The following is a 20,177-nucleotide window of genomic DNA, read 5'->3' as shown; positions in this document are numbered from 1 at the left end:
GGACCTGGTTAATGAAGGCATGGGCCAGATCAAAGTGTGACGCTGAATCTCAAGTGATGAGATCAAGAAGCACAAGAGGGCTGATACGCCCGCCTACTCTCAATCTAACCGTAACCCTCTCTTTAAATCACTGCACTTTTTCCTCCATCCCTCCACTTCATTCTTAGCCACTTGGGCTTCTTTTCTTGTTCACTCTTTTCTTTAACCAGTTTTTCACACTGTAACTGAAACTGGTACGTACAGTATGTATCAAATCCATTCTCATCTACCCCTGTAAATGTGTAAGCCTCTCTTTAAGGTTTTCTACCTCATTGCAAATCCATGTGTCACATGTGTGACCAGCATACCCCCTGTATTGTACAAAGCTATTTCCCCAATTTTGGAGGAATCCCCTCCAATTAAGACGATCCATATCCCCCAGACCTGCAGACTTCCCTGATTTCTCAATCCTGGTTTAGTGACAGCTACCCAGCCCACATCTCTCAGTAACTTACAATGTGGTCCGACTCGAGTCTGCTACTGACTTAATGGACAGATTTATCCTTGAGTCCTCAATAGTAATAAACAATTAGGCACAGAGAGAATCTGCATTTACTAACAAGTAGCTTTATTGACTCGTTTCACAAGCACGTAAAGTTCCACAACCGAATACCTGTGTGCACACCTACTATATTTCCCTTACCCTTCGTCAACAGTCAAAGAAGAGAAAAGGTCATACCTGGAACAAAGTGCCTATGCTGGCCGGGCATTCCTCGTGGTCCCGACGTGATCTCCACATGTCTGAAGAACCACACCTCCACATCCGCAATGGTTGGTCTTCAGAGTTGTTGCTGCCAAAAATCCTCATTCTTATTCTTTTCCTTGTCAGATTTATCTATGATGCTGCAATTTTGTTGTTTTGAAGTCATCTGACTGACCTGTGTCAGCATCTGATTGGATGTAGCCCAGGGCTATGAGCAGTATTGCTCTCTCTTTAGCTTTGTGCCTTAGGCGATTTCTATTGTTCTGTCCAGCTCAGACCGGTTCAAACCAGTCTAAGCAGGTCACCCAAACACTGGACACAGACAACCAGATTACAGGCTGTTCTTCCTTCAAACCTACCATTTTACATAATAAACAGCTTCTTATCTGAGCAGCACACACTTGTTGCATGGATTTCCAGCATCTGTAGATTTTCTCTTGTTTGAGTCTTATCTGAGAATGGTCTCAGGATTAACAGATCATTAATTAAGTTATCCCAGAACAAGAACCAATTCATCAAACAGTTCACAAAATGACAGCTGTAAGGACAATCTCACAAAATGGCGACCCTCATTCCTGCCATCACATGGCAAGAAGAAACACTTGCTTCATTCACTTCACCACTCTTGCATCATTACAGTTCACTGATTTGTAGTTCATTCTGGCCAACAGCTTCAATCAGAGCTTTCAGTTCAGCGTGCTGCGCAGAACTACCAGGAGCCATGCTTCCTGATGCCAGCTGCTTCAGAAACAAAGAACCATCCAGCCATTCAAATTCCTCCCTTAATCATTGAGGAGCGATCAGTGTACAGAATCAGATCTGAATTCAGTAGAGGTGTTTCTTTGTTATAATTTGCATCAGTATGGCATGTTACTATTCTTGCACAGTCAAGGTCATCAGAATCTACCAGATCAAATAGTCTTTTTAAAAAGTATAATAAATTTAAACCTAAAGACGAATTCTGTGAGAATTTGTTCAGGAAAGAGATCATAATCGGTTGAAGATGGTGCTATTTTCTCCTGTATGTAACGGTATCTTTATAGACAGGAAGCTAGAATTTCTATTTTGTTTCACCTGTCCTGTGTAATAACAACTATCACAAATGCCAAGAAAACAAAGTCCATTTTAAAATACAGTTACATTAAATTAACATTTAGTGAACTTTATAAACTGAAAATATATTTGCAAGTGATGTTTTTTGAGTAAATTGACCTGTTCGCAACTAGTAGAAATTTGTTATGCACAGCTCTGGTCATCTAGGAATTGATAGAGCAGTAATCCCTTTGTGTTAAATTTCCAGTCTTAATTATCCTGATGTGAGAAGTTGAGAAATACTCTTTTCTGAGCAAAGGTGAAATCAGAAAGGTTATTCAAGGTGATCCAAACAGAAGCTTTCAAAACAGCATTGGAGATTTCTTCTGAGTTGACTCTGTATTATGTGTGTGCAACAAAAAGCAAAAGAAAAAGTAAAATTGGTATTCAAAACCATATTTTGATCATTTGCAATGTAGCCATTAGTCTTGTATATATTACTTCAAAGTACAGTACAATGTCCTTCAAAGTGCTTACCTATTTTTGAATGACTGTAGATGATGCAAACTGCTGAGTTAAAAGTACTGCAATAATTTTTCAAGGAATTGGCACCTCCCTGCCTATTAAATATTCTAATTAAAATATGCTTTCTTTCTCAACTCATCTCCCAACAGGTTGCACATTCTCATTTCTCCCTAATAGATCAAGGTTAACATTAATGCAGTAATCTCATTTAAAGAAATAGGTAGGAAAGATAGGAAAGAAGTGATTTTTGTTACAGATTTTTGATGCACTATATATTCTTACAGGGCAAAGGAAGCTTGTGTGCTCCAAACTACTTTGATTTAGTTTTTTGAGTTTTCTCATGGACACCAGTGTTATGGTCATAATTGCTGGATAAAGTGGGATTAATTTTAAATTCATGGCATATAGGAAAATCTTTAACAAATTGAATTCAAATAATTCAGTATTTTAAAAGCTGTCTTTTTGCACATTGTGCTTTCATAATTGTAATATGTATCTAATGATAAAGTAGAATACTACCATGCTGCAATATTACTACAAAGGAAGTTACTGTGAGAGTTTTGTTATTTTGATATTAGTAGACAGAACAACTTCAAGAGATTTGTTGTTGACATTTGCAATGCTCACAATTTAAACCTGCATATTATTCATGTAGTGTTTGCCATATGCCGATGCTATTGCTCTCACATACGAGCAATGATTTTCCTGTTGCTTCCACCCAATTAACAACAATAAATTAGACTTGAATGGATTAGAACAAAGGGCAGAAACAGTTATGTTAAACTTTAGTTTTGTGTTATTTCCTGTGAGCAAGAAATTCTGGTGGTACAGCTCTTATCGTGAATAAAAGTATAGATGTAACTCTGCACTCTAACTTTGATGCTGCCAACCATGTATATTCAGAAACGGTCAGCTGTGAAACAGCGGAGAACTTACAGTCACCAAGAATTGCTGCTGATCTCCAGAGTTGTACTTAGGTAGCACATTCCCCTGCCCCTTCCCCCTTCACTTTCCCCCTCGGCAACAACACCCTTCCCTCCAACCAGCAAAAGTCAAAAGTTGAAAATTAAACCAACCTGATTACTAGAGGTTAGGCTTTTTCAGTTATCATGGAATCATTGGAGGAGTGAAGGTTTGGTGGTAGTGGGTCAACATTCAGATATTGGTGGGTGGTAGAACAGATTTCATCTACATTTTTATTGGATTATGAAGTGTTTTGGGACATTCTGAAAGTTACATTAAAAGAGTTATTTAAAGCAAATCTTCTCTTGCAAAAAGGTGTCCAAAACTGCCCTGCAAATGAGAAGCTATTGAAGTGAAGCAGATCAACTTAGCAGATAACAGTAATGGGAAAATGTTTTGAAGGTAGAGATTGCAAAGGGAGGAAAGAAACACTGAAGGAGATTTTGAAAGGGTCAGTAGTGTACTTGCTGAAAGAGTGTTGTACCAGAGATAAGTCTGCCAGAGGAAAAGATCATCTTGTCATTATGTTTGGAATAGGTGAGGCAATAGAGCATAAAGGTTATGAACATTAGCTCAATGCAAAATGTTTTGAATGTTATACATTGGCTATATAGCTCAATTCCATCATAAAATATGATTGGGATTTCATAAGTATTTAGCACAATTTTAAATCACATTTACATGCACCAGAAGTACTTTTTGACTCTTAAGGTCCAACCCTACATCCCTGTCATGAGAGGTGGAAACGGGTGAGGCTGGCCAACTGGGCTCTGGTGAAGCTGTGTAGGCCAATCCCATGTACAGTGGATACTATGGATTGCAGAAACATTGATGAATTCCAACCATACCTTTGAATTCAGAGGATGATGGAAACAGGAGGTCATTGATGGCCTATGCTCCACTGGGAACCAAGGGTCCCAACAAACAGCAAGATGTACCTTTCAGGAAGCACCTGAATGTTTGATGTAAATGCAATGCCCAGTTGGTACTTTCAGATAAGTGAGTAATTAACCTGGTGTGGATTTACACAGCAGGGTGAAACCCTGAATATGTGCCATTTTAAAGAAGTTGTCCTGTGTTTGCAAATGTCTTGGGGATTGACTGAGAAGGGAATGCTGAAACATGACTATATATCATGGACCAAACTTGGGTAAATCTAAAACAAAAACAGAAGATGCTGGAAATACTCAGCAGGTTAGGCTGCATATGTGGGAAGAGAAATGGAATCAACATTTCAGGCCAGGGACTCTTCATCAGAACACAAGAGGAGAGGAATTTATCTCCTCTGGACAGCAACATCTGTTCTAAGTAGGCAGTTTTGCATGTTTTTAATGGTAAAGGTAATCACAGCATTTAGGGTGCTCGATGACCCTCATGATCCGGAAGATCTTCATAAACTCAAAGATGATCATTTTCTGAAAGTAACGTATTGTTTTATGACCTCCAATAAAAGTTTACTTGTTTACTTATTGGGATATATCATGGAATAAGCACGTCTGGTTCTTCAAGCTGTGCTGCCCTGATTTAATCCAAGCCTAATCCCAGGACGATTTTACAATGATCAATTAACCTACCGACCGGTAGTTCTTTGGACTGTGGGAGGAAACTGCGGAACCCGGAGGGAAACCCATACCATCACGGGGAGAACTTACAGACCCTTTAAAGGCAATCCAGGCCATCTGTATTGTAAGGCATTGTGCTACTCTGCCACTGAACATCACTCATCCAGGAAGCTCCTAATTCTTTCACTTTGTATCTGTTGTTATACTGACAACCTACTAGGCAGGGAGGTTTATCATAGCCATAGGGCCACATTGTAGGCTTAAAATATGTCTTCATTTGGTTCCTCAGGACGAGGTTCTGCTGGGAAAGTATTCTCCAGTATTCTGGAGAGAGGACTTGATTCGTCATCATCATATGTGCTTTGTAAGCCACCTGTCATGAAGGAAGTATCTTGCCCTCTGTGCAGATATAACAAAGGTAGAGGAGGAAGAAAGTAGATGACATCAAAGAGAGAACTCTGCCAATTATCAGGAACCACCTCATAGCACTGAGAATTACAAAAGTCCCACATTCCCAGTTTTATGGTGAAAGAGAGAAGCAGTCTGTGCCTTATTAGGCTTGTAATGAAAAGCAGAATGTTAGAAAAGCCTTTGGAGTGATGAATAAGGATCAGGAATACCAGAAGCTTCAAATGATTTTTAAGTAGATTTAGCATTGATTTTGCTGTTCCATTGCCGTCAGATACTGCGTAACTAAAGAGCTGGGAAATGCCAGATAACCTGTTTACTTCAATGCTGCAAGGAAATGTGTGATTGTCATTAAACATGTTATGAAATGATTTTCCTGAGCTGCTTATTTTGAAGTATTTCCAGTTGTGATATTTAAACTCAATCTCATTTGTGCTAAATACCTTTTTTTTCCAAGTGCCAAATTTTGTTTCAAAATGGCCTTTGCATTGCGTCATCTGTCAAGCAGTCTTGCAAAAGTGTTTCTCATTTCCATAGTGAGTAGCTGACAAAAGGAAGTGATTCTATTGTGGCATTAAGGCATTTTCTTGGGTATGACAGCCAACATAACTACATTATGCAGCGAAACTGACAGGGCAGACTGTGTATGAAATTTATTTTTAGCTCTGTTCCAAGGTAAGAAAAATGGCTGTTAGACAGGCTTTATGGTTTACGAGCACTTGCTAAACAATGCACTTTCAGATTTGGCATTTCTGAAAGATAGAAGATAAAAATTTCACAACACTCTTTATCTTACTTCTTTTGTTTCAGCCATTTCCTTCAATTTTACTGCATAATTTTCCCCTTGCTTGTCTTTATCTGCTCACTGCTAATATACATTTGTATTATTTTCATGTGTTTATCAAAAATCTACCATTCAGTGAAAAAACCGGTAAAAACTGGCTGGTCATTCCTTTGCAGAACACATGTCACTTGAGTCCAATCATATGCTTCCCTGAAAACTCCATTCGGTTGTTGAATAGTGATTAGGATTGAAAATCAAAGATGAGGTCTCAAGTTACTGACTTAACTTCTTACCTAGCACTGGATTAGATCAATTATCTAAACACAGTTCAAATATCTGGTCTGTATACCCATCTGGGCAAATTCACAATAATACAGGAGATGGCTTGAAAACAGAATTCTATGTCCATAAATTTGAAGGAAAAATGTGCAATTATAAATAGTAGCTTACGTATAGTGCTTATTATTGGAATAACGAATCACAGGTATGTCCGACAGCACACCCCACCCCCACCTAAATCCTACCACTTGCCAAACACGGAGTAAAATACAACAGCTGATTACCCTCCCAGTGCATATGTCTTCACGATGTGGGAGGAAACAGGAGCAGCTGGAAGAAGCCCATGTTGTCACAGGGAGAACATGTAGACTCCAAGCAGCACTGGAGATCAGGATTAAATCCAAGCCACTGGAAATTTACGACAGCATTGCTATCTTTGAAGTGATGGTGGAATTGAATTTTTTGGAAGTGGAATGCAAACATGAAAGTGGAATGCTGCCACATATGTTTAGTACATATTCACCAGAGATGAATTTCTGCCTAAAGGGAAAGGGCATCTTGGATGATCTTCCAGACACATGGAACCTAGAAGCAATGCTGCAGGAAATTCATGGGTAGTAAGAATCTTAAGTACTCCCTGAAATGCTGGATCCCTTCAACTGTATTGGTAACCACAGAAGTTGTTGTTGCACTATAATTCCATCACTCTTCAAGAAATTCCAACCGAACTCTTGGTTAACGTTGATAAACTCCATCATATTCTCATTTATTTAATTCTTCCTGTGATAACCACGTCTTAGTTTTGCACATCCTGTCACCTCTTCAACGATGACAGGTACATCACCTTAAACTTTGTGCACATCTTTCTCTCTGTCCGAATGTAACATCAGGGTAAGGTGACCAAGAGTCAGCATTTTTCCATTATCCAATGGAGTAGAACTGTATAGGAGTATTGAGAAAGCCATGTATAAGAAAGGCATTAATAAGATAGGTGAGATTGATTAATTCACATTTGGCATTCTTTCAATTCCAAGATTTAGCTTGGAATGTTTAATTTGTATCAGGTTGTACTATAGCATTGTGGCCAAGCAAATGATGTGATGGAAGGCAACTGATGAAAGGAAAGATGAAAACTTCCGATAAATAAACAATTAAGTTGTGTTTATTACTCAGTGCTCATATGATTTGGTCATAAGTGGCCCAGTTAAAAAGTGGGTTTCTAGGGTGGCTCTCCTGTCTTCTCCACTCAGCTTTGCTCAGCACCTTCCCCGTGAGTAGATAGTGCCAAGGAATCCTACGGTGAATCTGTGCAACACGCAGCAGACTGCATCAGATCTGGAGACCTTCTACAAGGCTCCTTCAGTGTAGCTCTGGCAGTTGAGTGGATGCTTGAATGTGCCAATTACAGTTCTGCAGATTCACAAGGCAACACGGCTCTCCTGATAAGCTCGATACGTGCATGAACTGTGAACTGGGGTCAAGAGTCATCTTCATGTTCTGGTTCAAGCTTAATTGTCATTCAACCATACAGAGGAGTACAGCCAAACAAAACAGCATTCCATGGGGCCAAGATGCAATATGTTATATTACAGTCACACACAGCACATATTGCACATGTAAGTGTGATAGCAGAAAAAGTACAATTACAAAAAAAAAATATAGCCCAAGTCCTGGATTGTCATGACCTATAGAATGACAGAGTATGGATGTTGTACTGGAGCCATGTTTTTGCAAGAGCAATCCACAACAGTTTCTCATTTCAGGCAAATACAGTCACAGATGAAGGCATTCCAGCCTGTAATTGCAGGAGCGAACACTACAGGGCAATACTGATGGTACGGGCAAGCCCCCAACCCAATGCAGAATCTCGCGGCATATTGCCAGCTCCGGTGTCTCCTTTGCTAGCAAACGCAACAGATGATTCCGAGGCATGAGGACTTGTACACGCAACAGCCAAAGAAACGCAGCAACATGCCACCCTGGACGGGGTGAGTAAGAAGCCCAAATTGACACCTGCTCTTTATGGAACTCACACTTCTCAGGCTTGGTGTAAACGTTATTCTCAATAAACCGTCTGAGAACCCTCCTGACATGTGCTCCTGCAACTTTACCCAGAGTACATCATTGACCAGGGCCTGAAATGCAGCAGAGGCATTGTCCAGACCAAAAGGCATCAGGAGGTACTCATAGTGGCCGGTGGAGGTGTTCAATGCTGTCGTCCACTTGTCCCCTTCTTGGATACAAACCAGGTTGTAAGCATTACGCATATCTATCTTGGCGAATATGGTTTCTCCTTGGAGGTGTTGAAACACAGAAGCAAACCAGGGAAAGAGAGCAGCAGTTCTTCACTGCAACGTTTTTGAGGGGCCAGTAATCAATGCTGCGACTAAGATTGACATACTTCTTGTTTACCAAATGGAAGTCTAGCCCTGCTGGCGAGGTTGATCGGGCAGATAAGTCCCAAGGCTAATGCCTCTTTCATGTATTCTTCCATAGGCACATTTTTGAATGAGAGAGGGAAAAGAGCTGGTACTGGGGAGGACTAGTGCCAGGTCAGAGGTCAATGATGCAGTCACGTGGCTGGTGTAGAGGCTGGGAAATGGCCTCTTTCTTACTGAAGACCTCAAGAAGTTCCGCATATTCGGCTGGAACACCAGACAGATCCAGACAAGCAGTTGGCACAGCTGGGGATACACTGATAGAGGGTTGAGCTGAACCCAGACGGGTAGACGGACCTGCCATCCCCCTCTTGGGGTGCCTTTGGGGACCCGTCAACCTGTGGGTTGTGGCGAGACAGCCAAGGAAGGTGAAGCACTAAGTTCAGGTGAATCAACAAGACAGGAGAGCTGTTCCCTCTGGTTGCCCTTTAGAAGAAGTTGGAAGGGTTCTGTGGAAAGGTTGATCTTGCCAATGCCCAGAGGCCAACCATCCCGAGCCTTGACATTGATATTCTCTCTCAACTGCAAGCATGCAGAACTTCACTCTGCTGTCCCTCACTGTCCCTTTCCCTTGGCGCAGCTGGGCTCCCTCCTGACCCTGTACTGGAAGATCACTCTCTTGAGATCAATCATGAAGTGGCATAAGGACCAGGCTGTGGGGGAAACCTGTTCTCGTAGACTGCTGGCCAGGCTGTGTGGGGGTCTGTCTGAGTTTCATCACGTAAACCAGGAGATGCAGAGCGGGACTGTCCTGACTTGCGGCAGTGAGGACAGCAATGGCTGCCACCTGATTCCAGCTGTCTGTTGAACCGTCAGTGCAAGCCAGACACCCGCTCTTCCTGTCTGGACTGGGCTTGCCACTCTGAAAGCACTGCATTAGCCGTTTCTGCCAAACCAGACTCCATTGACTTTAACCTCTCTAGCTGACCAACAAACTTCAGTTTGGCCACTCTGTGAGTAGTTGTTGCACCGCCCAAGCCACATCAGCCAAACCAGCCTCAACTGGCTTTGCCAACAAAATTCATGGCCGACATCAGCTGATCTCTCTCCACTGGGTCCATTTTAGCTGGTCGAGACTTGCTGACACAAACGTGTGGTTATAGCCCAAGTGCAGAGGGAGGCACTAAAGCAGATGAACAATGCACTGCCTTTTAAAAACAACTGTGCAGGAAAAAGAAAAAAAAACAATGCTAAGCCAACAGGACCATCAACTAAAACGCTCAAGCTGAAAGCTAACACCAGCACTGTGGCTAGAAAGCTACAACTTATTGCTAAATAAACAATGCTCCTTTACAGCTTCAATCAAAATGGTATTCTTCTTCCCTGGGACAAGGATGAAGGTGATGCACCATCAATAACTCACTCTGAGACGTAAAAGCGAGGTATCGGCTTTTATTGACTGGAAGAAGGAACAAGCAGTGAGTGACCACCATACTACATCCTGGAGACTGAGAGGCCGGGCTCAGACCTCCATCACCTTTATACAGGGGTCTGTGGGAGGAGCCACAGGAGCAGTCATCAGGGGTGTGTCCAGACAGGTATATGTAGTTCACCACAGAAGGCAAGAAGGGAGCATAAACATTGCTGTGCCTTTGGTCAAGTCTTGATATGATTGAGCGAGAGGAAGGGTGTTAAATACCACCACAATGAAGCTCCAGTTGGATGGAACGTTACGAGTGTGACTGCCGAACCCATTCTGCAGCCCACCTGCGAATGCGCGCAGACCCCATAGCTGTGACAGAACAAATACTTAATGCGAGGGTAAAGTGAATTTTATATTAGCTTGGATAAATGAGGACATCAACTTAATTTGACATATCTTAGCTTTCTGATGTGGCATTGAGACTACAGATTTCTCTGACTAATGTGCTTGAGCTGAAATGTCATGTTGATATTCAATGAAGTAATCTATTGCTGGCTTAAAGAATCTAAAATACCACTGTAACCTTATGTTCTAATGACATCACACTAACATCACACTTACACAAAGGGTTTTGATTTGCAATCATTTAAAAGATTCAGAGTTTCTTCTATACCTGAAGTAAAGAGATTTTTAAATGTGTATAAGTGGCCATTTGATATCACTACCTGCAGGGAAATACTGAGATGAGTGTTGCCAGTGGACCAGATTGTATTTTGCAGATTGGAATACTTGTCAATTTGCAGTTCACAATTGTCATCGTCCGCTAGGCCATGTTCTGAATTAAGTCGTTTGGAGCTCGGTTTCGGGAGAAATGACAGTCGAAAATCCTTATTTATGTTGCAATATGGTTACTTGCTTCTGGTTCTCCCAGTAAATGTGATGAAAGTTGTAATCTTTTTCATTCCAAATGAAGCATGGATAGATTAGGCTGTTAGCTTTCTAACATGGAGGTGTGAAAGATAAAATGATGAAGCAACTTCAGACAGGAAGAAGTATTGTTCATACAGTTAATCAAGTTAGGGTATTGATTCCAATTAAATTGATGTTATACTGCATAAACAAATGCTGAAGGATGATACTGTCACACAAAATACTCAATGGTGATAAAAATACACAGTGGTTGCTGGTCTTATAAGCACAGAATACTTAATAACATTTTTATTAGCGTACTGGACACTCCACATGTTTTTTTGTGTTCTCTTTGTATCACTGGAGATGGAATATTGAAAGGCTTCTACTTATCTCTTTGATTCTTCCTGACATTTGCCTCTGCAAAATGCTGCTTGTCCTGCTGAGTTCTTCCAGCAGCCTGTTTATCTCAGTTTTTTTTGTGCTCTCATCTTTATTTAAATATGTGCCATCTGGGTAATGGCTACTCCTAGAAGACTTAATTAATCCTTTTCTCAGCAGAGCATGAAGATGCTTTTTTCCTGCTTAACGTTAAGGAGAGGCATACAGCTGGGATGAGAGGAATTTGATCTCATTGCTACCAATCAAAGCAACAGGAAGCCAATCCAAGCCATCTGTAATTAGAAACTTCAGGAAGAGTAGTGTGGAACATTCACATTTATAGGACAATTCAATTTGAACACCTGAAGATACAATAATTTTTAGGATACCTGTTAAAACAAACTTAAAACAAACCTTCTCCCCATATCCCTTGACTCTGCTATCTTTAAGAGCTCTATCTAACTCTTTCTTGAAAGTATCTAGAGAATTGCCCTCCACTTCCTTCTGAGGCAGAGCATTCCATAGATCCACAACTCTCTGGGTGAAGAAGTTTTTCCTCAACTCCATTCTAAATGGCCTACCCCTTATTCTTAAACTGTGGCCTCTGGTTCTGGACTCCCCCAACATTGGGAACATGTTTCCTGCCTCTAGCGTGTCCAATCCCTTAATAATCTTACATGTTTCAATCAGATGCCCTCTGATCCTTCTAAATTCCAGTGTATATTGTTACGAAGGATGAACAACTCTGATGGGCAGAAGGGTGCAGAGTTGCCCATGCCCCTTTTGGACAATCGCAAACCGTTACTATTTCGATGCTGTTAACGGGAGAGTAAGAGAGACAAAAGAAAACATGCCAGGACAGCTGTTACTGATAACAGCTCATGAGAGAGAATGAGAGAGAGAGACACAGATAAGAGGTAAACAAGTTGGAACATCTGCTACTGATAAGAGAGGAGAGGAGCCATTGATTTACTGTTATTGTCTTTTGGAGAAGGATTGTTTACTTGGTACTGTTCTATTTATTGGAATTCCTTGGTGGACAGCTGGAGTGGGCTGGTTTGATGGGCTAAGCCATTCAAAACTGAATGACACTTGAAACCCCGTGAGTGGGGATAAAAGTGAGGTCTGGGGTGACACCCCTTAGACGCACCAGGAGACACACTAGTGAGCATCAGACACCCACGAGAAAGTGTGGGGCATTGGAGACCGAACGTAGGATCGGTAAATTTTAACTCACAGTGTTTATAGCGAGGCTGGTGGGGGTTTGTGTGTGTGTCCACCCTTGCCGGGGTGATGAGTCCACCACGGAAGAACGGTCTAGCTAAAGGACAGAGGGGTCATACTTGAATGGCCACGGCAACAACACATCGACGGATCAAGATCATAAAGGAAGGTTGGCAAGACAACAGCTGTTACTGTTTGCGCGTTCTCGTTCTCTCTCTCTCTCCAACAATTACAACACATCAACCAACAACTACCTCAGCCTGCATGAACTGAACTGAACTTTATATTTCCATGTGACAATTCATTATCCCCTAGACAACGATAAGAGCTTGTTTATTATTGATTATTATTATACCCACACTTTTAGGTTTAGTATTGCTAATGTATATTATCTGTATATTTGCATTGATATTGTTTTGTATATTTTTACTAATAAACACTGTTGAAAATAGTACCACCAGACTCCAACGGACACTTCTATCTTTGCTGGTAAGACACCCAGTTACGGGGTACGTAACAATATAAGCCCAGTCGCTCCAATCTTTCAACATATGACAGTCCTGCCATCCGGGGAATTAACCTCGTTAAGAGAGCATTGAACTGCAGGTGGGACCATATTGGGCGTGGAAATCATGATGAAATGTATGGGGGAGTAGGCGCCTGGAGCCATGAGGGCAGGGTGATGAAAATGAGTGTTGAGGATTGGAGGGGTTAGGGAGTTATGGGAACAAAATGGGCAGACTGAAGGTTGATTGGAAGGAGAGAGGGGTGGTGTGGAGAAAAACACAAATAGTAAACTTTACTGAAAATGGTAAAATTCGTAGTTCATACCATTGGGTTGTAGACTACCCATGCAGGATATAATGTGTTCTTCCTCTAGCTTGGGTTGGACCTCACCCCGCTGTGGAGAAGGCTGGGAGAAGCAAGATCAGGCACAGACCAGGTGACAGATTTGCTGAGCGGCTCATCGATCAATGAGCTCAGTGCTCGAGCTCTTCTTAATCACATGCTATTTCACTGCCCCTTCCCATTCCACACTGATCTGTCCATCCTCAGCTTCCTCTGCCAGGGTGAGGCTCAAGGCATACTGGAGGAACAATACCTCATTTCCACCTGACTAATCTACAATGTAATGCTACGAATACTGAATTTTCCAACTTCAGGTAGCCCCTACCTCATGTTTTCTACATCCCCTCCTCCTTTATGATCCTTCTCAATTCTTTTTATTTTTGCCCTTTTTTCTATACTGCTATCCATACATTTCAATTACTGAATTCCCTCTTGCATTTGGCCCCATCTGTCTTTTACCTTTCCCAATGGTTCCTATTCTCACCTTCCTTACCTACCAGATTTCAGCTCTGGTTTCCTTTGTGTTCCTACATCAGCAAACCCCTGCACCCCTTCCCCATCCTGGATTCATCGCTTATCTTAGTCTTTTAACCCCATACCCACTACACGGTCCATTTGCCCATCGCCCTTCGCTTCTCCCTGGTTCATCCATCCTCTGCTGGTCTCTATCCGACCTCTCCCCCTCTCCTTTTATACAGGCTAACAATGCAGAGTCTCCGTCTAAAACATCAAATTCTTTTTTGGCAAAATTGCTGCTGGATCTGCTAACTTCCTCTAGTAAATCACATATATGATTGCAACATACATAGTCAGACTGTTCTGCTTAGTAAAACCTACAGATCTTGGATCATCTTGGATAAAATTATGTCCAAAGAGCTACTTTGTCCCTAATGTTAAGACCAGTGGCTCTACTGTTTCTGCCCTTGTACAAACTTCTTCTTTTCTTTGTCCACTAATCTAAATATCTCAAGATTTTCTCCTCAGTCTCAACACATTCCCGTTGAGCTTGTGGGATTGATTTTAGACTTCTACCTGAATAGAAGAGTGCAAAGGCAGTAAAGACTGAGGTGAACAAGATCAATAATATCATATTAAACTTGCTTGATTCTATATCTATTGCCGTATTGGAAAGCCTTGATAATTGATGTATGATTGCAAGTGAATTGGATAACTCTTCTTTGGACTAATAGACAGAAAGTGGAGATGAGAATGGAAAGGAAAGTAACAGTGTTAAAGTCAACAAAGAAATAGCTTTGGCTGTGGTCAATGGGAATGAATTCATCAGTGTTGTTGAGTCTGAGGAGTATGACATAAATATAGATTGCAAAGTTTACATGGTGGGAGAGGTTAAGAGTGGGCAGGAAGAAATGAAATCTGAGGTAGAGTATGGTAATTAAAATTTGGTGGTGTAAACCACAACATAATGCAGGCTGCAGATTCATTGTGCTATCATATTATTGTGATCTGTTAATTAACGCTTTGGAACAAATGAGCCTATTTAACTAAAATCTGACTTTACGCAAATTCTCCTAGACATTTTCTTGCGTTAGTAATGAACTTCTTCCCAGAAACAGAAGGGTTCCTTGTGGTAATGCAGGACCAGGTGGTTAACACAGAATTTTGTTTAAAATACATAATACAATACCGACAAATTCAAGATGATAAATGTAGAAAATGCTGAGAAAAGCCAGAAACAATAGAACACATTATAGGATCTTGTGTTTAACACAATATGATTACTTACACAGGCACAATCAGGTAGTAAACAGCAATCCTCAAAGTCTTGTTTTGAAATACAAACTCATAAATGAAATCACATCTTACTGTAGGTACAAGCCTGATCCAGTTTTAGAGTCAGAATACCACAAATTATATTATGGCTGATCAGTTATTACGGTTCAATAATTACCATGCAGATATAATAATAGAGGATAAACAATTTATTTAATAGATATACCCATTCCAAACACATATCTTACAGACTTCAATAAGTGAAAAACACCAGAAATATTCTGAAGTAAAAGAGGAAATTGAAAGACTTTGGAACATGAACAAGATATACATTGTCCTGATAATAATATCTACAAACGTTTGTACAATTGGTGTCACCCCAAAGCCACTACACAATAGCATTAAACAATTAGGGCTACGCAGTAATATCTATGTAAATCTTCAGAAAACCACAATACTGAACACCACCAGAATTGTCTGAAAGTTCCTAGCAACAGACAAATGAGTGTGCTTGGCTATGTCCATAGCTCTAGTTTTACCAGCTTCAGCTGAGAGAAAAAAAAAAATTATTCTGTGGTATTTATGCACCAGTTACTTGCTTTTGCCGACGTGACCATGTTCGTGTTACGTACCCCGTAACTGGGTGTCAGACCAGCAGAGAAAGAAGAATCCATTGGAGTCTGGTGGTACCAAAAACTAAAGATGTTTATTAGTAAACTACACAATACAGTATCAAAAATGCAAATATACATATAAAACAAGTTAGCAGTAATAAACTTAAAAGTGTAGGAATAATAATAAGCAATAATAAACAAGCTTTATCGATGTCTAGGGGTAAATGAATTGTCATAGAAAAGTATAAAGTTCAGTTCATGCATGCTGAGGTAGTTATGGTTGTTGTGTTGTAATTGTTGGAGAGAGAGAGAGAGAGAGAGTGAGCGAGATGTAACAGCTGCAGCAGGCAAACCTTCTATTGCTTTCTTATTCCGTCGTATCGTTGTGGTCATTCAGCTATGACCCATCTGTTCTTCAGCTAGACCGTTCTTCTGTGGTGGACTCGTCACTCTGGCATGAGTGGACACACACACAAGTCCTCACTAGCCCTGCCATAACACTGTGAGCTTTATTGACCGATCTCCTGATTCGGTCTCCGAAACCCCCACCTTCCTGTGGGTTCACAATACTCAGTCAGTGTCCACTGGTGTGTCTGAAGGGTGTCTCCCCAGACCTGTCTTTTATCCCTACTAATGGGGTCTCAGCTATCCATCAACTCTGAATGACTGTGTCCATCAAATCAGGCCACTCCAGATGTCTCCTGAGGAATGTTAACGAGCAAAGTAAAGTCTTTGTAGTGGAAGGTAATTAATCCAGGAAGATTCAAAATACAGTAAATCAACAGTCTCTCTCTCCCTCTTATCTGCAGCAGATGTCCTTGCCTGGGCTTCATCTCTCTCTCTCAGTAGCAGCATAGCAACAGCAGTAGTTCATAGTTCTCGGGGGGGGGGGGGAATGGTTAACTCTGCACCCCATTTCCATCAGGTCTGTTCATCACTCATAACATTTGTCAGAAGGAAACTGTGCTGATTAATGATATTTGAAGTAGTGGAACATGCAGGAGCCTTAATAATTGACAATGGGAAAAAGGTAAATACTGAACTTGGTTGTGTTTTTGTTTGCATTTATAATTCATGGAAGTTTCACATGTCAAATAATTTTAATTTTTAGTTAAAAGAATAAGTTTATTTCAGTTTATTGATTTCCATTCCCACTATATTTTTTCCTAATTTAAGGGAAGGGTATTCCTTTCTTAGGGACATTGCTATTGCTTGCTTGGTGGGTAGACTGTGCCGATGCTTCTCGCTGAAGTAAGTGGGGGGGGGGGGAGGGTCAATGCTTTGCAGCTGCTTGGGTGTGGGGGGGCTTTGGGGTTCTGACATTTTTACTGTTACTCGTTCTTCGAGGCACTCTACTGTTTCTGTGAATGTCTGCAGAGAACAGAAATGTCAGGTTGTGTATTGCATCCATTCTCTGATATTAAATGGAACTATTGAACTAATTTAAAGAACTTCATGCTTCAAAAATGTCTTCTTGCACTCAAAAGTACAAAGTTCAAAGTCAACATATTATCAAAATACAGATATCTTGAGTGGCTCATTCTTCTAGAATATATTACAGGAATTATTATTTATTGCAATTGTGTTAAAGTGTGATTTATGCTCTCTCTCCAATTGTTCTGTGAATTCCTCCCTATGCGTTGCTCAAACTTTCTCCTACACAGACCTTGACATGTTCAAATTCTGTTCTTTTTTCTTTCAGCTTAATTGACAATACAATAAATTTCAAACTAGAAGTAGACAATAGGAAGATAATCTTGGCATTACGCAAACATCTGATGGTAATTTTGCAAAACAGAACACATTTTTTAAAATTGATAAATCATGCTCTTTCTTCAGAAGAACTAAAGTTTTCTTTCAGAATCTTTTTCTAAAAGCCATGAATTTTTATTTTTACTTTTCTTTCAAATCATTGTATTAAACTGAGCATAGTTGCTGCACAATGATAGAACAATAAATAAGATGCCCCTTTGAAGTATTTTACTTATTGTATTTCAAAGTAAATTAATTCCTCCTCACAGTTAATAGGTTTCAATAGGTGCATTTAATGTCAGAGAAATGGATACGATATACATCCTGAACATTTTTTTCTTCGCAGACATCCATGGAAACAGGAGTGCCCCAAAGAATGAACGACAGTTAAAACGTTACAACCCCAAAGACCCCCCCCGCTCCCCCTCCCAGGCACAAGCAGCAGCAAGGCAATGACCCTCCCCCCACCAGCAAAACAACATCAGCACCCTCCACTGAGCACTCAAACGTGCAGCAAAGCATCAGTAAAGACACAGATTTGCAGTACCCCAAAACTACTCGTTCACCCGGTATTCAACATACCACAGACTCTCTTTCTCCCTAAGGGGTGTCCCCATTTCACAGCAAGAGGGGAGACATAACAAACAGCTCACTGATTCACGATGTTATAAGTCTGTTGAGTCACTTTTTCCAAGCTCTGCACCCGGAGAGCCAGCACCAAAATGGCGCAGATCTCCGGGCACACAAACCCCCCAGCAGCTAACCCACTGCTCCCGATGTTCCATGTTCTCCCGTAATGCTTCAGTCAGGGGCTCCGGGCTAGAGTCAGCATGTCCCCAGGGCCACAAAACCCTGAAGGCATGCTCGTCTTCCAGGCCGCGTCCTTTGGATATTGAAAAGTGGCCGGTCATGAGGCCCTGAGAGCGGGTCCCATTCCCACAAAGAACCAAAGTCAGAGAGTAACTCCAGGTCAGGGTCTTCAAGAGAACCTCCTATGCCGTGAAACGGAAAAAAAGAGATATCAAAGGTAGAAATAAAGCTGTTTCCGAAGATACAAGCAAAGGAGTCGCCGTTTAACGCCATCTTAAGATAGTGACTCTGCCAAAAAGAATCAAAATTATATTTATTGATGTGAAATGATGTGAAATTTATTGTCCTGTGGTAGCAGTGCAGTTACTATAAAGTTTATGAAGTTACTATAAATTACAAAATAAATAAATAGTGAACAAAAAGGGAATAATGAGGTAGTATTCATGGACCGTTCAGATATCTGGAAGGGAAGAAGCCTTTTCTGTATCATTGAATATGAATTTTCAGGCTCCTATATCTCCTTCCTGATGGTGATAACAAGAAGAGGACCTGTATGCCCAGCTGTGATGTTTTTGGCATTGCTTGAGTTTAAGAAAGCGCAACGTTATATCTCCCTTAATCAATTTTCCTAATCCAGCAAGTTCAAAGCAGCCGGCTAGCCATGCATTAAGCTGTAAGGAAGCACATGCCTGTATTTCAGAGATACCAGTCTCTGTCTGAGTGTCTGAAAGTTCTGAATATTTTATAAGCAAAAATGCTGATATTGGGCCTCCATCATTTAAAAATAAGATATGTTTACATCATCAAGTTTTCTTCACATTTGTGCAAAAGTTTGTTCTATTATTAGTAGTATCAAGAAATATAGGCAGTTAGAAACCATTGTGATTTATTATTCAGGCAGTTTTAAGTGCCTCAAATTACTTTTAAAGGAAAGGATTCTGTTCATTAGCACAGCTAAATTTGTGTCAAATAAGAATGCTTTTGAAGTTACTATTAATAGCAGAATGCTGAAACCTTGCACTCGCCCATTCGTCCGGAGTATTATAGTTGAGGAATGATTCCCAGAATACTTTTAGATTTATTGTTTTGTTTGAAAACTGACTCACTTTCATGCATCTGAAATAACTCAGAGCCAGTTCTGCCTCACTTAAGCTTGTAGAGGTGGGGTGTAGAGGTTTTGCTGGCCGATCATTCTGCAGACCCTGCTCTCTCCTTGGCATAGCAGGGGCAGCAAAGTGAAGAGCCACCAGGACCACACAGAGGCTGCTGAGTGTGCCTCCATATGGCTAAGGATTAAGAGGTGTGATCCGCGGAGCAGTGCTGCTGGGACACAAGCCGGGGCCTAATCAACCCCCGGCTGGGTCACCTGAGCGAGGGAGTCTGATGTTGAAAGACCCAAAACACCCGATGACACCAGGTTACATCACTGATGATGTTTCCCAGTGCATCCTAGGATGTATCTCAGCATCACAGATGGGCGTATGGTATGTTATTCTAAATGGCTCAGTGGAAATCATTGACTCCCCTGCAAAAACTGAAACACTTTGCATTAGAAATAGTTTTGGCACACTTTGCGTATATGGGCTCAGTTTAGGAAATGCTATGGTTTCCATGGTTTTTCCGTTTCCAGCCCTGTCGTACATAATCACCTTTTCTTACCTACTATGTACGATTCAGCATTCCATGTTTGGTATAGGAAGGGCATTAGACATTTTGAAGATCTTTTCATTGATAATCGCTTCGCTTCCTTTCAGCAGCTCTCTGTAAAGTTCAATCTGCCCAATGCTCATTTTTTTAGATATCTCCAAATT

General features: G+C 41.0%; 1 protein-coding gene across 1 annotated transcript in view; it reads left to right on the top strand.

Annotated features, from left to right (window-relative positions):
* Nucleotides 1-20,177, top strand: part of LOC140739537 (rap guanine nucleotide exchange factor 6-like) — a 116,078-nt gene that overhangs the window by 35,019 nt on the left and 60,882 nt on the right. The window contains 1 exon segment of the mRNA XM_073067937.1: nucleotides 14,650-14,838. Within this exon segment, the coding sequence (XP_072924038.1) occupies nucleotides 14,650-14,838 (189 nt within the window).

This window comes from Hemitrygon akajei, chromosome 15 (genome assembly GCF_048418815.1).
Source record: "Hemitrygon akajei chromosome 15, sHemAka1.3, whole genome shotgun sequence".
Classification (NCBI taxonomy): Eukaryota; Metazoa; Chordata; class Chondrichthyes; order Myliobatiformes; family Dasyatidae; genus Hemitrygon; species Hemitrygon akajei.
This window is presented reverse-complemented; position numbering and strand designations above follow the sequence as displayed.